General features: G+C 39.7%; 1 protein-coding gene across 1 annotated transcript; it reads right to left on the bottom strand.

Moving 5' to 3' along the window:
* LOC109838090 (zinc finger CCCH domain-containing protein 17-like) lies at nucleotides 9,159–11,100 on the bottom strand. The gene is made up of 2 exons (XM_020406558.1): nucleotides 10,600–11,100; nucleotides 9,159–10,230 (listed from the first exon to the last, which is right to left on the bottom strand). The coding sequence occupies exons 1-2, from the start codon at nucleotides 11,008–11,010 to the stop codon at nucleotides 9,280–9,282; spliced, it is 1,362 nt and encodes a 453-aa protein (XP_020262147.1). The 5' UTR covers nucleotides 11,011–11,100; the 3' UTR covers nucleotides 9,159–9,279.

The following is an 11,412-nucleotide window of genomic DNA, read 5'->3' as shown; positions in this document are numbered from 1 at the left end:
GTATTCGATATTTTGGCTGACTTTCACGTAAGACCTCGGAATAAGGTGATTTAAGATGCCCTGGAAAGCTATTGAAGATACCTACAACTTTTGTCGCTTTTGATTTTCCATATTAGAATTGTATCAGTGTGTAATGCATATTTACTCTTAACTGGTCATTTTTCCAGATTTCTTCTTTGTGCATGTTTAACCTTTGGATACTCTCATATATACTCTTAATTGATCTCAAATCAATTGTTAGCATAATCATTCATCCATAAATGAAATTCATCATAATTAGTGCTTATTTATCAATATAATTCATACTATTTTCCAAAATTCACGAGGTTTTACAGTTGTAACGTCAAAGAAATAGTTGATTAATTTTATGCAATGTTGTATTGATTGTCAAGATTAGTTCCATAAGAGCGTTAAGAAGTACTTTTGTGCTCAGAGTGAGCAGAGCTTAGACATACCACACGAAAATACCCAACGCCCATACCTAGTTCACACATAGACTGAGCAATCAAACACCCACACTCGCCTCTCATGCGCTAATTAGGACTCAATAAGTACACACTGGATCAAACATACAGACTAAGCGCATGCATACTCAGTGTGGCACATGCACACATTGAATTGAGCACACACTTGTCTTGGTCTCATATACACACTACGTACATATATCCAAACAACAGGTACATAACCACCTACTAAATAAATAAACCATTATAATTAATGTAGTCATTTCTCCATTGTTTTTTAATAGTATAGAGGATCTAAATTTTATTTGTAGGCCCGTCAACTTTAACGTAATCTTGTTGTTTAACCAAATCCCAACCTAATGATTTAACAAATCACTTATGTAAGTTAATGCCTATGTTTATTTTTGTTTAGAAAGATTATCGTTTGGCTGTTGTGATCAAAGTTATGGACTGGTTGCTATGTTTACTAATTTATTATTAACTCGAGTGCAAGTAGAACTAACACACAAGCTATAACCTCATCATGTCTTCCAAATTCTTGAATTATTCTATTTAGCATGTTGATCTCAATCATAAATTCTTTACAATATGTACTCTTATTTTGGTTTGTGGCAAATAGTATCCGTTTGAGAATTTTAGCAGAAATTCTCAAAAAAGTAAGTTGCTGCTCAATGGGTAGATCATTCACCTCCTCTTCATCTTCAAAAGCAACGTCAATATGCTTTGTCATGATCTGAGATTATGAAGAGATTATAATTTAAAGTAGGATTAGACATAACACAGATATTGTTTGCAGTTAGCGTGAAATAAGTTAGACTCAACATAACATGATACTTACGTAGCCTATTGAGAAGTTCGTATTCGTTTCCTCTTCATTCGCCTTCATCTTTGCCTTAAGCTTATGATGCACTCCTTCACCCCTCTGTACTGTGGGAAGTGCATGTACATTTAAAGGAGCAGGCCCAACTTCCATAATAGACCTATGAACAAAAGTTATTGAAGCTGACTTAACCTTATTTGTAATTGTCCCCACCCTCATAGATGAGACTTTCATCTCCTTTGATGCCCAATTTGTCATTGGAGATCTAAAGCTGTCAACGTAGGCATATTTCTTTATGCCAGTCATCTCATAGTACTAAAGTTGTAGCAAATACATTAAACATTCAAATTACAACTAACATGGGTGCAGCTAGAACTAACATGGCATAAAGTAGAACTAACATTGCATAAATTAGAACTCGCATGGTAGTTCTAAATTAGAACTAATATGACATAAATTAGAACCCACATGGCATAAATTAGAACTAACATAATCTGCGATAGAACTATCATGAATTCAATTAGAACTGGCAAACATGTTCTCCATTAGAACTAACATGATGCAAACTAACATGACTCCTAATAGAACTAACATGAGATAGAACTAACGTGAGATGCAGTAGAACTGACGTGAGATGCAAACATGCCATAGAACTAACCTAATTCTATTAGGACTAACTTGAATACGGCTAGAACTAACATGACGCCAACTAAGACTAACATGACCCAAATAAGGACTAACTTGAAAACGGCTAGAAGTAACATGATTGTAGCTAGAACTAACATGGTGTAAAGTAGAATTAACATGGTGTAAATTAGAACTAACATGGTATAAGTTAGAACTAACAAGATATAAATTAGAACTAGAATCAATCAAAGTAAGTAAAATATGAAACTTACACATAGTAGTATCATGCAACCTGGGACATATGTGACCTCTGGCTTCTTCTTTCCCTCCAAAGAAACTCCAATGCCCCTCATTATTTCTGAATAAAAGAATTAGGCCCATGCAACTCCTTTGACCCTCTCAATTCTATCCAGGTTCCTAAGTACAGGTCTAGGGATACCTTTCTCGCTTCTGGGACACCATATTATAGAGCTTTGGTACAGAATTTGCAACAGAATAAAGTCTTGGATATCCCGCTTTTCTGTAGATTCCACAAGCCTTTCCATTTGCCCTTCAAGGTATCTTCGATGGGTGATTGCTGCTTTTTTTAACTTCTTCCCCTCTTTAGTTTTAAAAAGATTAGCAAAGTATTCCACTCAGATTCTGTTTCTTGAGTTCCGATTGATACTTATGACTTCCCCATAAATTAGAAAATAAGTATGGTTATGGACCCATTGTAAATCAAATTTAACATTTTTTACTCCCCCAGTTTTTGAATCAGTGATGGAAAATGTGTTATTATCTCTATCATAATAGCTCAGCATCAGTTCAAGTATGGGGCGATCAGGTGCATGAGCCCCAAATAATATATAGTGTTCAAATATAGCTCCACTGTATGCATCCTTATGCCACTGACGAATCCTCGGGGCAATACGCTTCATGAATTCCTAATAAGCCCCGATATTAGTGGTTAGCCTTATTAATTTGCCCGCGTCAGTATTAGCAACTTTTTTCCTGTAAAAAAATCGAATTTGCAAGTTCAATTAGACCTAACGTGGCAAAAGTTAGACCTAACACTAACGGGCATCTAGAACTAACATGAACAACTAATATGAACTCAAACTAGAATTAAAATGGACTGTAGTAAAACCTAGCATTGTTTAAGATGAACTGAAATTAGGGAAAATTAGGCTGAGTCCCCAAATACTGGATAACATAGCACTTACTGTTTTTTTTTTGGGAGGGTTCATTGGTACGACCAACCTTTACCGTTCTTCTTTTCTGGTCTCGTCATTCTACTACCTGCCTTTGCATTTCTATATGTATTTGAGTAGCATCCTTCGTGCTGCCAACCCTAATGAACCGTTTTTGTCCTTCGGCTCACGGCGATAAATAACTTCGTAGTCGTTAACGGATTCTGCTTTCCTGGACGACATTTTTCCATCGAAAACCCAAGCACTGTTGAAATGCGACGAAAAATTTGAAAGTTCGAGAGTTTCAATGGCTCCTTAGTGGTGGAAGAGAGTGGGAAGGGTACTTGGGGAGGGAGGGGCGTAGTAACCTAGTTCAGTCCCATCAAAGGGGCAAGTTCGTAACTTCCACTGGGTTTTTTTGAAAACCGATACTTTGGGGCCTCGTGACAAATATTGTGTATTTGGGGCTTATCCACATGGGACAGAATATAAGGGGCCTCATCACATGAAGTTTCCATTTTTGGGGACTGGACACACTTTTCCCTTTTAATTATCTCTATGCTCTAAACCATTAAGAGGATCTGACAAATTCTAAGAATTAGGTAATTTTTGCATTTTTAGGATTCAACATTCTAAAAATTATTTAAAACAAACACCAAATATAGAATCCCAAAACACACAAAAGAAACTCACATTTTGATCCTAAAACTTATAATCTACACCAAATGATAAAATTTTGCTTGAACCAAACACCCCCTAAACCAATCGCTCCCTCTGAAATCTAATCTTGTAGCTTTAAACTGATTTAAATTAAATTACTCTTTATAAGAATTAAAAATTCATACAAATCACAAATAATTAGCAAACTATTTTCAAAAATAATAAATAAAAACCTATTATTCAAGGAAATGCTACAAGAAGATCCCAATATCCAAAAAGGAATAAGACTCGGCCCTAAGAATCAAGACTCAGTCAGCATGTGCTTAGCCCCCCACCCCGCAACCCCCCAAACCCAAAAAAAAGAAACAAATTTGCTTTAGCCCCTTTAGGTGTCACATCAGCGGAGAGAGAAAACTGCTTATTTGTCCTCATTCTGTCTTCACTTAATGGCATGTCACCTGTGACACCCCTAGTGATACGAGTCACCGTGCGAGCACCTTTGATCGCGGAATTATCAAAGGTGGGTTGAGAAGAGAAAGATAGAAACATAAGAACAATTCAGTATATGGCGAAGGAAAATACCCTCTCTAGATAATGAGTATGAAAAGATTACAATCCTTCTTTCACAATCTCACTAGAATCGAGAACAAGCTCTCAATTCTCTCTAAACCCTAATCTCTCTTGATTAGAATCTCACTTTGATTATATCTGCTTGATTAGAAACCCTAAACAATCCCTTATATAGGTGTAACAATGTAGATGGTAAAGTGGTAAATAACCAAGCCCAAACCCAACAGGAATTCGTGCAAACAGAAACCCAAACGAACCAGGAAACCTTCGATGAGTTGACTCATGACTGAGATGAGTCGACTTGTCTGAAACTGGACAAAACACAAAACCAACAATGAGTCGACTCATGACTGAGATGAGTCGACTTGTCATAGACTGGTGACAAACGACTGAGTTTCATGAGTCGACTTATGACAGGCATGAGTCGACTCAACCTGATGAGTCGACTCATGACTGTTATGAGTCGACTCACAGGCTAAAAACTGGATGCTTCGATTCTTCGATTCGTCGTCTCGTTCCACACTTTAACCTGCGTTCCACTGTGCTGTTTTACACCTCTATTCTCAAGCTACCATAAGAATCATCTATCCTCAAGCTCCCATGAGGATCACTAAGTTCTGAAGAGAAGATACACCCGTATTATGGGCCCCCCTTTAGGAACTTAAAGTCCTGTTCAAGTTAGAACTTTAGCTAAGGAAACTCTCGAGCTCCTCTATCTTTTTTGCACCACCTGGCCTTGCTAGGAACTTGATAGCGACGTACAACTGGAAACGACTCATTCGCTCCTTGCCTTGTCGTAGTCGTCTTCCACTCCAACATGCAATCCTCTTTCGATGGCTTTTTTGAAAGTCTAATGCACAGAGAGACAAACTTCTTGCTTGCATTCACTAGCCTCTTCGCTCGTGTCGCCGTCCCCAAGCTTGTCTCCCTCGGAAGAGACGCCGAACGAAATATGAACATTTCACCGCCTTTGGTGAATGTATACTTTTGAGCCCGCCTCTCGTAGATCGTATATCTATCCCATAAGTATGGATTGCTCAGTATAATCTGACAAACATCCAATGGAACTACGTCACACGTGACCTCGTTAATATACGACTCATGGAGTGCAAATCTAACAGTGTATTGATCAACTACACTTAGTCTCTCCTCCTTCTGAATCCACCCTAATGGATAGGGCTTCGGATGCTTGACCGTCTTCAGACCCAGCTTCTGAACCAAGGCCTCGGATATCAAATTATTCTCGCTATCCGGATTAACTATGGCATCAACCAAACTGGTCTTCACTTGCAACTTAAGCACAAAGAGTTGCTCTCTCGGGTCATTGTCCTCCTTCGTGGCATGTCTCCCCGTCATAAGGTTAAGACTGCTGTTGGGCTCTATCATCCCCTGGACTTCTTTCGGACCTTGAGCTATCACATATGCCTTTTTATCCTCCTTCTTCTTCAATCCTCTTGGCTTGAGATGAGGATACTTCTCCCAGCACCGATCAGCAACATGTCCTGTCTTCTCGCAGTGACTATAAATCAGTTCTGCTTTCCCTGAATCACCATTCCTCTCCTCCTTAAGTTTGGAACCACTAGACTTGCCTCCTGTCTGTTTGGAGTCTCCCTTAGTCTCGTTGCCCTTCTTTTGCTTGCCCTCAATGGCAATAGCCTTCACGCTCGCCTCTGCAATAGTCTCGATCGTGAATAACTTCATCTCTTTTCGGATGTAATCGCTCAATCCAGTCATATACTTCATAAACACAGAATATTCCTCTGTCATAATGTTGAGGATCATCGCCTATTGCTGGAACTCCGTGGTCTATTCTTGAATGGTTTGATTGACTCTTTGACGCAAGCCGTACCACTTGTACCAACGCTCTTCAAGAAATCCCACCGGGTAGAATTGTTTCCTTAGTAATTCCTTGAACTTGTTCCACGACACCGCCTTCTTCTCCTGCTTGCAGTAGGATTTCCACCACATCAATGCGTGCCCTAAAATCTTCAAAGTCGCGAACACAATCTTCTCCTTGGACGAATATCCATAGAGAGTGAAATACATCTCCATATGTTCCATCCAATCATCGAGTTTCTCCATATTGACACTCCCATCATAAACAGGAATCTTCACCTTGAAGTCAATCTTCAGGTTATTGTAAGAATTCTTACCCCCTTAATGCAACGCAGCTTTAACGGTCTCCTCCTTCTCATCGGGATCTGAATCCACTCTCTTCACATCGGACTCCACAATTTTCTTCTTGGACTTTGAAGAAGATTCACCTTGTTTATCACCTCCATGGATAAGACTGACGAGTTGTGTGAGAGTAGACCCTATCGTCTCGATCTGCTTCTCCAATGCATCAATCCTCACTGAATTGTCTCCTTCAGCCATCTTCTTCTTCCTTAAAACATGGACTCTTTCCAATAAAATAAAAATCTCGCCTAGCTTCTTGTATTGCGATCGAGTCAGAACCATACACAAGATACCCCCTTCATAGGATCTAATCGCTCTGATGCCAACTTGATGCGAGTTGCTGTGCGAGCACCTTTGATCGCAGAATTATCAAAGGTGGGTTGAGAAGAGAAAGACAGAAACACAAGAACAATTCAGTATGTGGCGAAGGAAAATACCCTCTCTACATTATAAGTATGAAAAGATCACAATCTCTCTCTCACAATCTCACTAGAATCGAGAACAAGCTCTTAATTCTCTCTAAACCCTAATCTCTCTTGATTAGAATCTCACTTTGATTACATCTGCTTGATTAGAAACCCTAAACAATCCCTTATATATGTGTAACAACGTGGATGGCAAAGTGGCAAATAACCAAGCCCAAACCCAATATGAATTCGTGCAAACAGAAACCCAAACGAACCAGAAAACTTTCGATGAGTCGACTCACGACTGAGATGAGTCGACTCGTCCGAAACTGGACAAAACACAAAACCAGCAATCTCACGACTGAGATGAGTCGACTCGTCCGAAACTGGACAAAACACAAAACCAGCAATGAGTCGACTCATGACTGAGATGACGAAACTGGACAAAACACAAAACCAGCAATGAGTCGACTCATGACTGAGATGAGTCGACTCGTTAGAGATTAGTGACAAACGGCTGAGTTTCATGCGTCGACTTATGACAGGCATGAGTCGACTCAACCTGATGAGTCGACTTATGACTGTTATGAGTCGACTCACGGGCTGAAAACTGGATGCTTCAATTCTTCGATTCACCGTCTCGTTCCACGCTTCAACCTGCGTTCCAATGTGCTATTTTACACCTCTATTCTCAAGCTACCATGAGAATCATCTATCATCAAGCTCCCATGAGGATCACTAAGTTTCGAAGAGAAGATACACCCGTATCACCTAGTTTTACACATGGCTGCAGTCCAAGGTGAATTCAGAGATGTCAAACCTGTCATGCACCCACATTGTGCATAAATACGTTTTACCAATCACAGTAATATCCTCTAGTGGAATCTAATATAAGTGCATGTACAAAACATGCAAAATAAGGGAAATAAAAACTATAGACATGATGTAGAAAAATATATCTCATAAATGAAATCATGTCTCAAGTGAACAATCTGAAATACATCTGATATCCGAAAATAAATGAAAATGTCTCAACATGAATCAACTGAAAATCGTACTTAGTTCATACCAGATCTCAAAAGTTTTTTTTTCTGATAATAAAACATTAATGTAAGATTGCCTTGCTGGGAGACAAAATCTCCACAGTTTTTAAATTGAAGAGACATTTCTAATGTTGTGATCACACAACGAATGCCAAATTTTTTATATTCTTTTTTAATTTTAAATATTACAAAATGATGCACATTATAAAGGAGAGTTTGATGGTTAAAGTATCTATTTTTATATTTAAAATTTTAAAATAAAAACTATCCACACACCCATTTGGCAAGTTGACTTTTTTTTTCCTCTTTATCTTAGAACATAACAAATAATGAGAAATATTGTAAAGAGAGACTAGTACTTAATCTATCTAACTTTGAATTTGAACTATTGGAATAAAAAGTCATCCACTCCCTTAGTTTGACTTTTTGTTAAGTTTCAAACTATTTGAAAAAAAAAACTCATGTTTAATTATCTAGTTTTTAATAATCTCTATGCTCTAAATCATTGGTATAAGCTATGCTCTAAATCATTGGTATAAGCTATATGTACACTCATATAGATAAAAAAGTAGGGTATATATAAAATAAGGAAAGAAGAAACAACACTTAAAAAAATTCTATTCAAATCACTTTAGAAACACATGCGTGTGACTAAGAAAGAAACCTATAGAGACGAAACAAATCAAATATGTATAAAAAAAATCAGATTCCTAACCTTCAAACTTAGGGGGATATTTATAAGTTTTCTAGTAGGGTAGGCGAACACTATAGTAGGGGATAGGTGAACACTGTTTGGGGTAGCTGAACACTGTAACAAGGGTAGGTAAGAAGGCTATCCACACAGCCTCAAGGTTCTCAACATCAGCGACATACCTGTTCGTCCACCTTCTTATTTACCATTCCATTTTCGCAAGAAATGATCAATTCTCAAGTCAGATCGAAGGTACTTGAGAGAGAAATCTAGTTCGTTGCCAGAGACGAAGGCTGAAGTTTTGAATTGATACGAGACTATCGCTCCCCTATCCTGCTTCAGTGCAGAAGTCACAACAAGTTTGGAAATGGTATAAGACTAATCTGCTCATTTTGCATTTCGATTTCTACTAGAACAACACAATTTGCACAGAAGGTGATTTACTGCATACTTCAGAATTGACAATAGCAAGTATAAAATGGGTCACAAAATCATAAAAAAATAAAAAAATAGATATTTCGATTGATCAGCAGACATCAGAAGTACAGTGCCTCTCTCTTCAAAATGAGACACAGGATCAACCTTTTCAGAGATTACACAGGAGAAAGAATCGACATACACGTTTCCATGAACACATAAACATACTGTCATAGATGCGAAGCCGCCACCGTCACATCCTTTGCAGCCCACTTCCATACTCTAAGCTTCCCCGAAGCATCCCCAGTGAAAAACAACCCATCAGGACCTCTAGCAATGGCTCTAACTTCCTGCTCGGAGAAAATCCTCCCCCTCTCGCTGAACGACGGGAGATCATAAAGACTAACTGTATCATCGTTGCGAGCGCATAACAGCACTGGCTTATCTTGTGCATCATTCACCCCATATAATTGAAGGACTCCATGATCTTCACAGTGGGTGTACACAACTTCCATCTTGCCGCTGTCACCGACAGCCCAAACCTTCACCGTTCCATCCAAGGAGCAAGACAAAAGATAATTATCCCAGTATAAGAGAGACATAACGACCGATGAATGGCCAGTGAGGGTCTCGATGCACCGCAATGTAGTAAGATCCCAGACCCTTATGGTGCTATCCATACAACCGGAGTAAAGCCTACCAGCTCTGATGACTAACGAGACCACAGAGCGTTGATGGCCCTTGAGAGGAACTGCCGGTTCAAAGCTGTTTTCTTGGTCATTTAGCTTCCAAGCCAGTATGCATCCGTCCTGAGTTGCGGCGAACAAACTTTCATTGTCAAATGCCAATGCATACACTCGTCCGACGGGGGATTTACCATCCGAGGCTTTGAGGGCTAGATCAGCGAATGTTTTCGTATTCCAAGCTCTGACAGCATTGTTAATGCCCACAAAAATCCATGGGCCCTCGCTGATCATGCAGCCAACCTCACTTTCCAAATTAACAGTATGAACACATCGGCCACTATGGCAATCCCAAATTCGAACAGTGTTATCTTGGCTTTCCAAATTAACAGTATGAACACATCGGCCACTATGGCAATCCCAAATTCGAACAGTGTTATCTTGGCTCCCAGTGTAGAGCTTATCAGAACCCCATGGCAACACAATTCCAGTAATAACCTGCGAAGATCAACGCACAACAGATCTTTAAACTAAACGGAACCAAATTTGGAAATTCAGAAAAAACAGAGAGAGAAAGGTCTGGTCTTTGAACCTTTACAAGAACATATCGACCAAGACTGAAAATTTCAGAAAAGAATGAGAAACGACCCATCCTTCAACTCTTAACCGCCCAAAAAAAAAACGAGAATTTCAGAAAACAAAGAGGAAAAGGTCCCAACTTTTTAAGTCTTATTAAGAGGCTAAAAACAAAGAAATAAAATCGAAAATTTGATTAAAAAGAAACATGAAAAGGTCTCGCTAAACATAGAGAAGGTAAAACAAGTGCTAGAAAAGGAAATTTAAAGGAAAAGGAACAAAAGATTTCACCTTTTGGTGGGACGGCAGAGCTGTAAGCAGAGAGAAGCTGTCACCGGTGAACCAAGAATGCAACGACTTGCACTCGTCGCCGAGACCACAGCTTGATCCGACGATGAAATCTTTGCACAGCTTATTAACCTGCGACGTGGTCTGATCCTTGTCCGCGTCCAGTCTGGGGAGATCAGAATCCCTTTTGCCCGCGGTCTTAGGGTTTCTCCAGACGGAAGCCCTCTTCTTGGAGGCGACATCGAGAGATCGAGGGAGCTCTCCATGGAGGTAAGGGCAATTGCGGCGATTGCAGCGGCCAGCCTCCCAATAGATGCAGACTTTGTTGTGACGGCGGCCGACGGCGGAGGGAAGAGGGCCCAAACGCTGGTGTATTGGCTTGATGCCATAACCAGTCGCCCGTTCGAACTCCATAGAGCTGGATCGAACCAAACCCTAGAAACTGAAAAGATTAGGTTTTGACTGGAGATTAGGAGGTTAATGGTGGGGGGAGGCGGCGGGGCGCGAGAGTAATCGGAGAGTTTTTGGGCGTCGTAGGTGCTCGCGCGAAGTTTTAAATAGCTGTGAGATCAGATCCCGTGTCTTCAGAGACACGTGTCCCGATCTGATTCTCCATAAGGGACACGCGTCGAGATCTCGTAGCCACATACCCGTTGTCTCGGGAGCTTGGCGTGAATCTGACGCTGTTATCAAGTACCTGCTAATATGCTAGAAATATATTATTTTGGGAAACTAATTATGATCTAAATTTATAGGGTGGTTGTCTGAAATGCTAAAAAAAATTTTAGAACACATGCTCTGTGATTTCTAGTGTTT

This window comes from Asparagus officinalis, chromosome 4 (genome assembly GCF_001876935.1).
Source record: "Asparagus officinalis chromosome 4, Aspof.V1, whole genome shotgun sequence".
NCBI lineage: Eukaryota > Viridiplantae > Streptophyta > Magnoliopsida > Asparagales > Asparagaceae > Asparagus > Asparagus officinalis.
Note: the sequence above shows the minus strand (reverse complement) of the source record. Positions and strands in the feature narration are given on the sequence as shown.

Coding starts and splice junctions, on each gene's coding strand:
- LOC109838090 (XM_020406558.1), bottom strand. CDS start 11,010: ATGGAGTTCGAACGGGCGACTGGTTATGGCATCAAGCCAATACACCAG. Junction 10,231..10,599: donor CTCTGCCGTCCCACCAAAAG/GTGAAATCTTTT, acceptor TGATCTTCGCAG/GTTATTACTGGAATTGTGTT.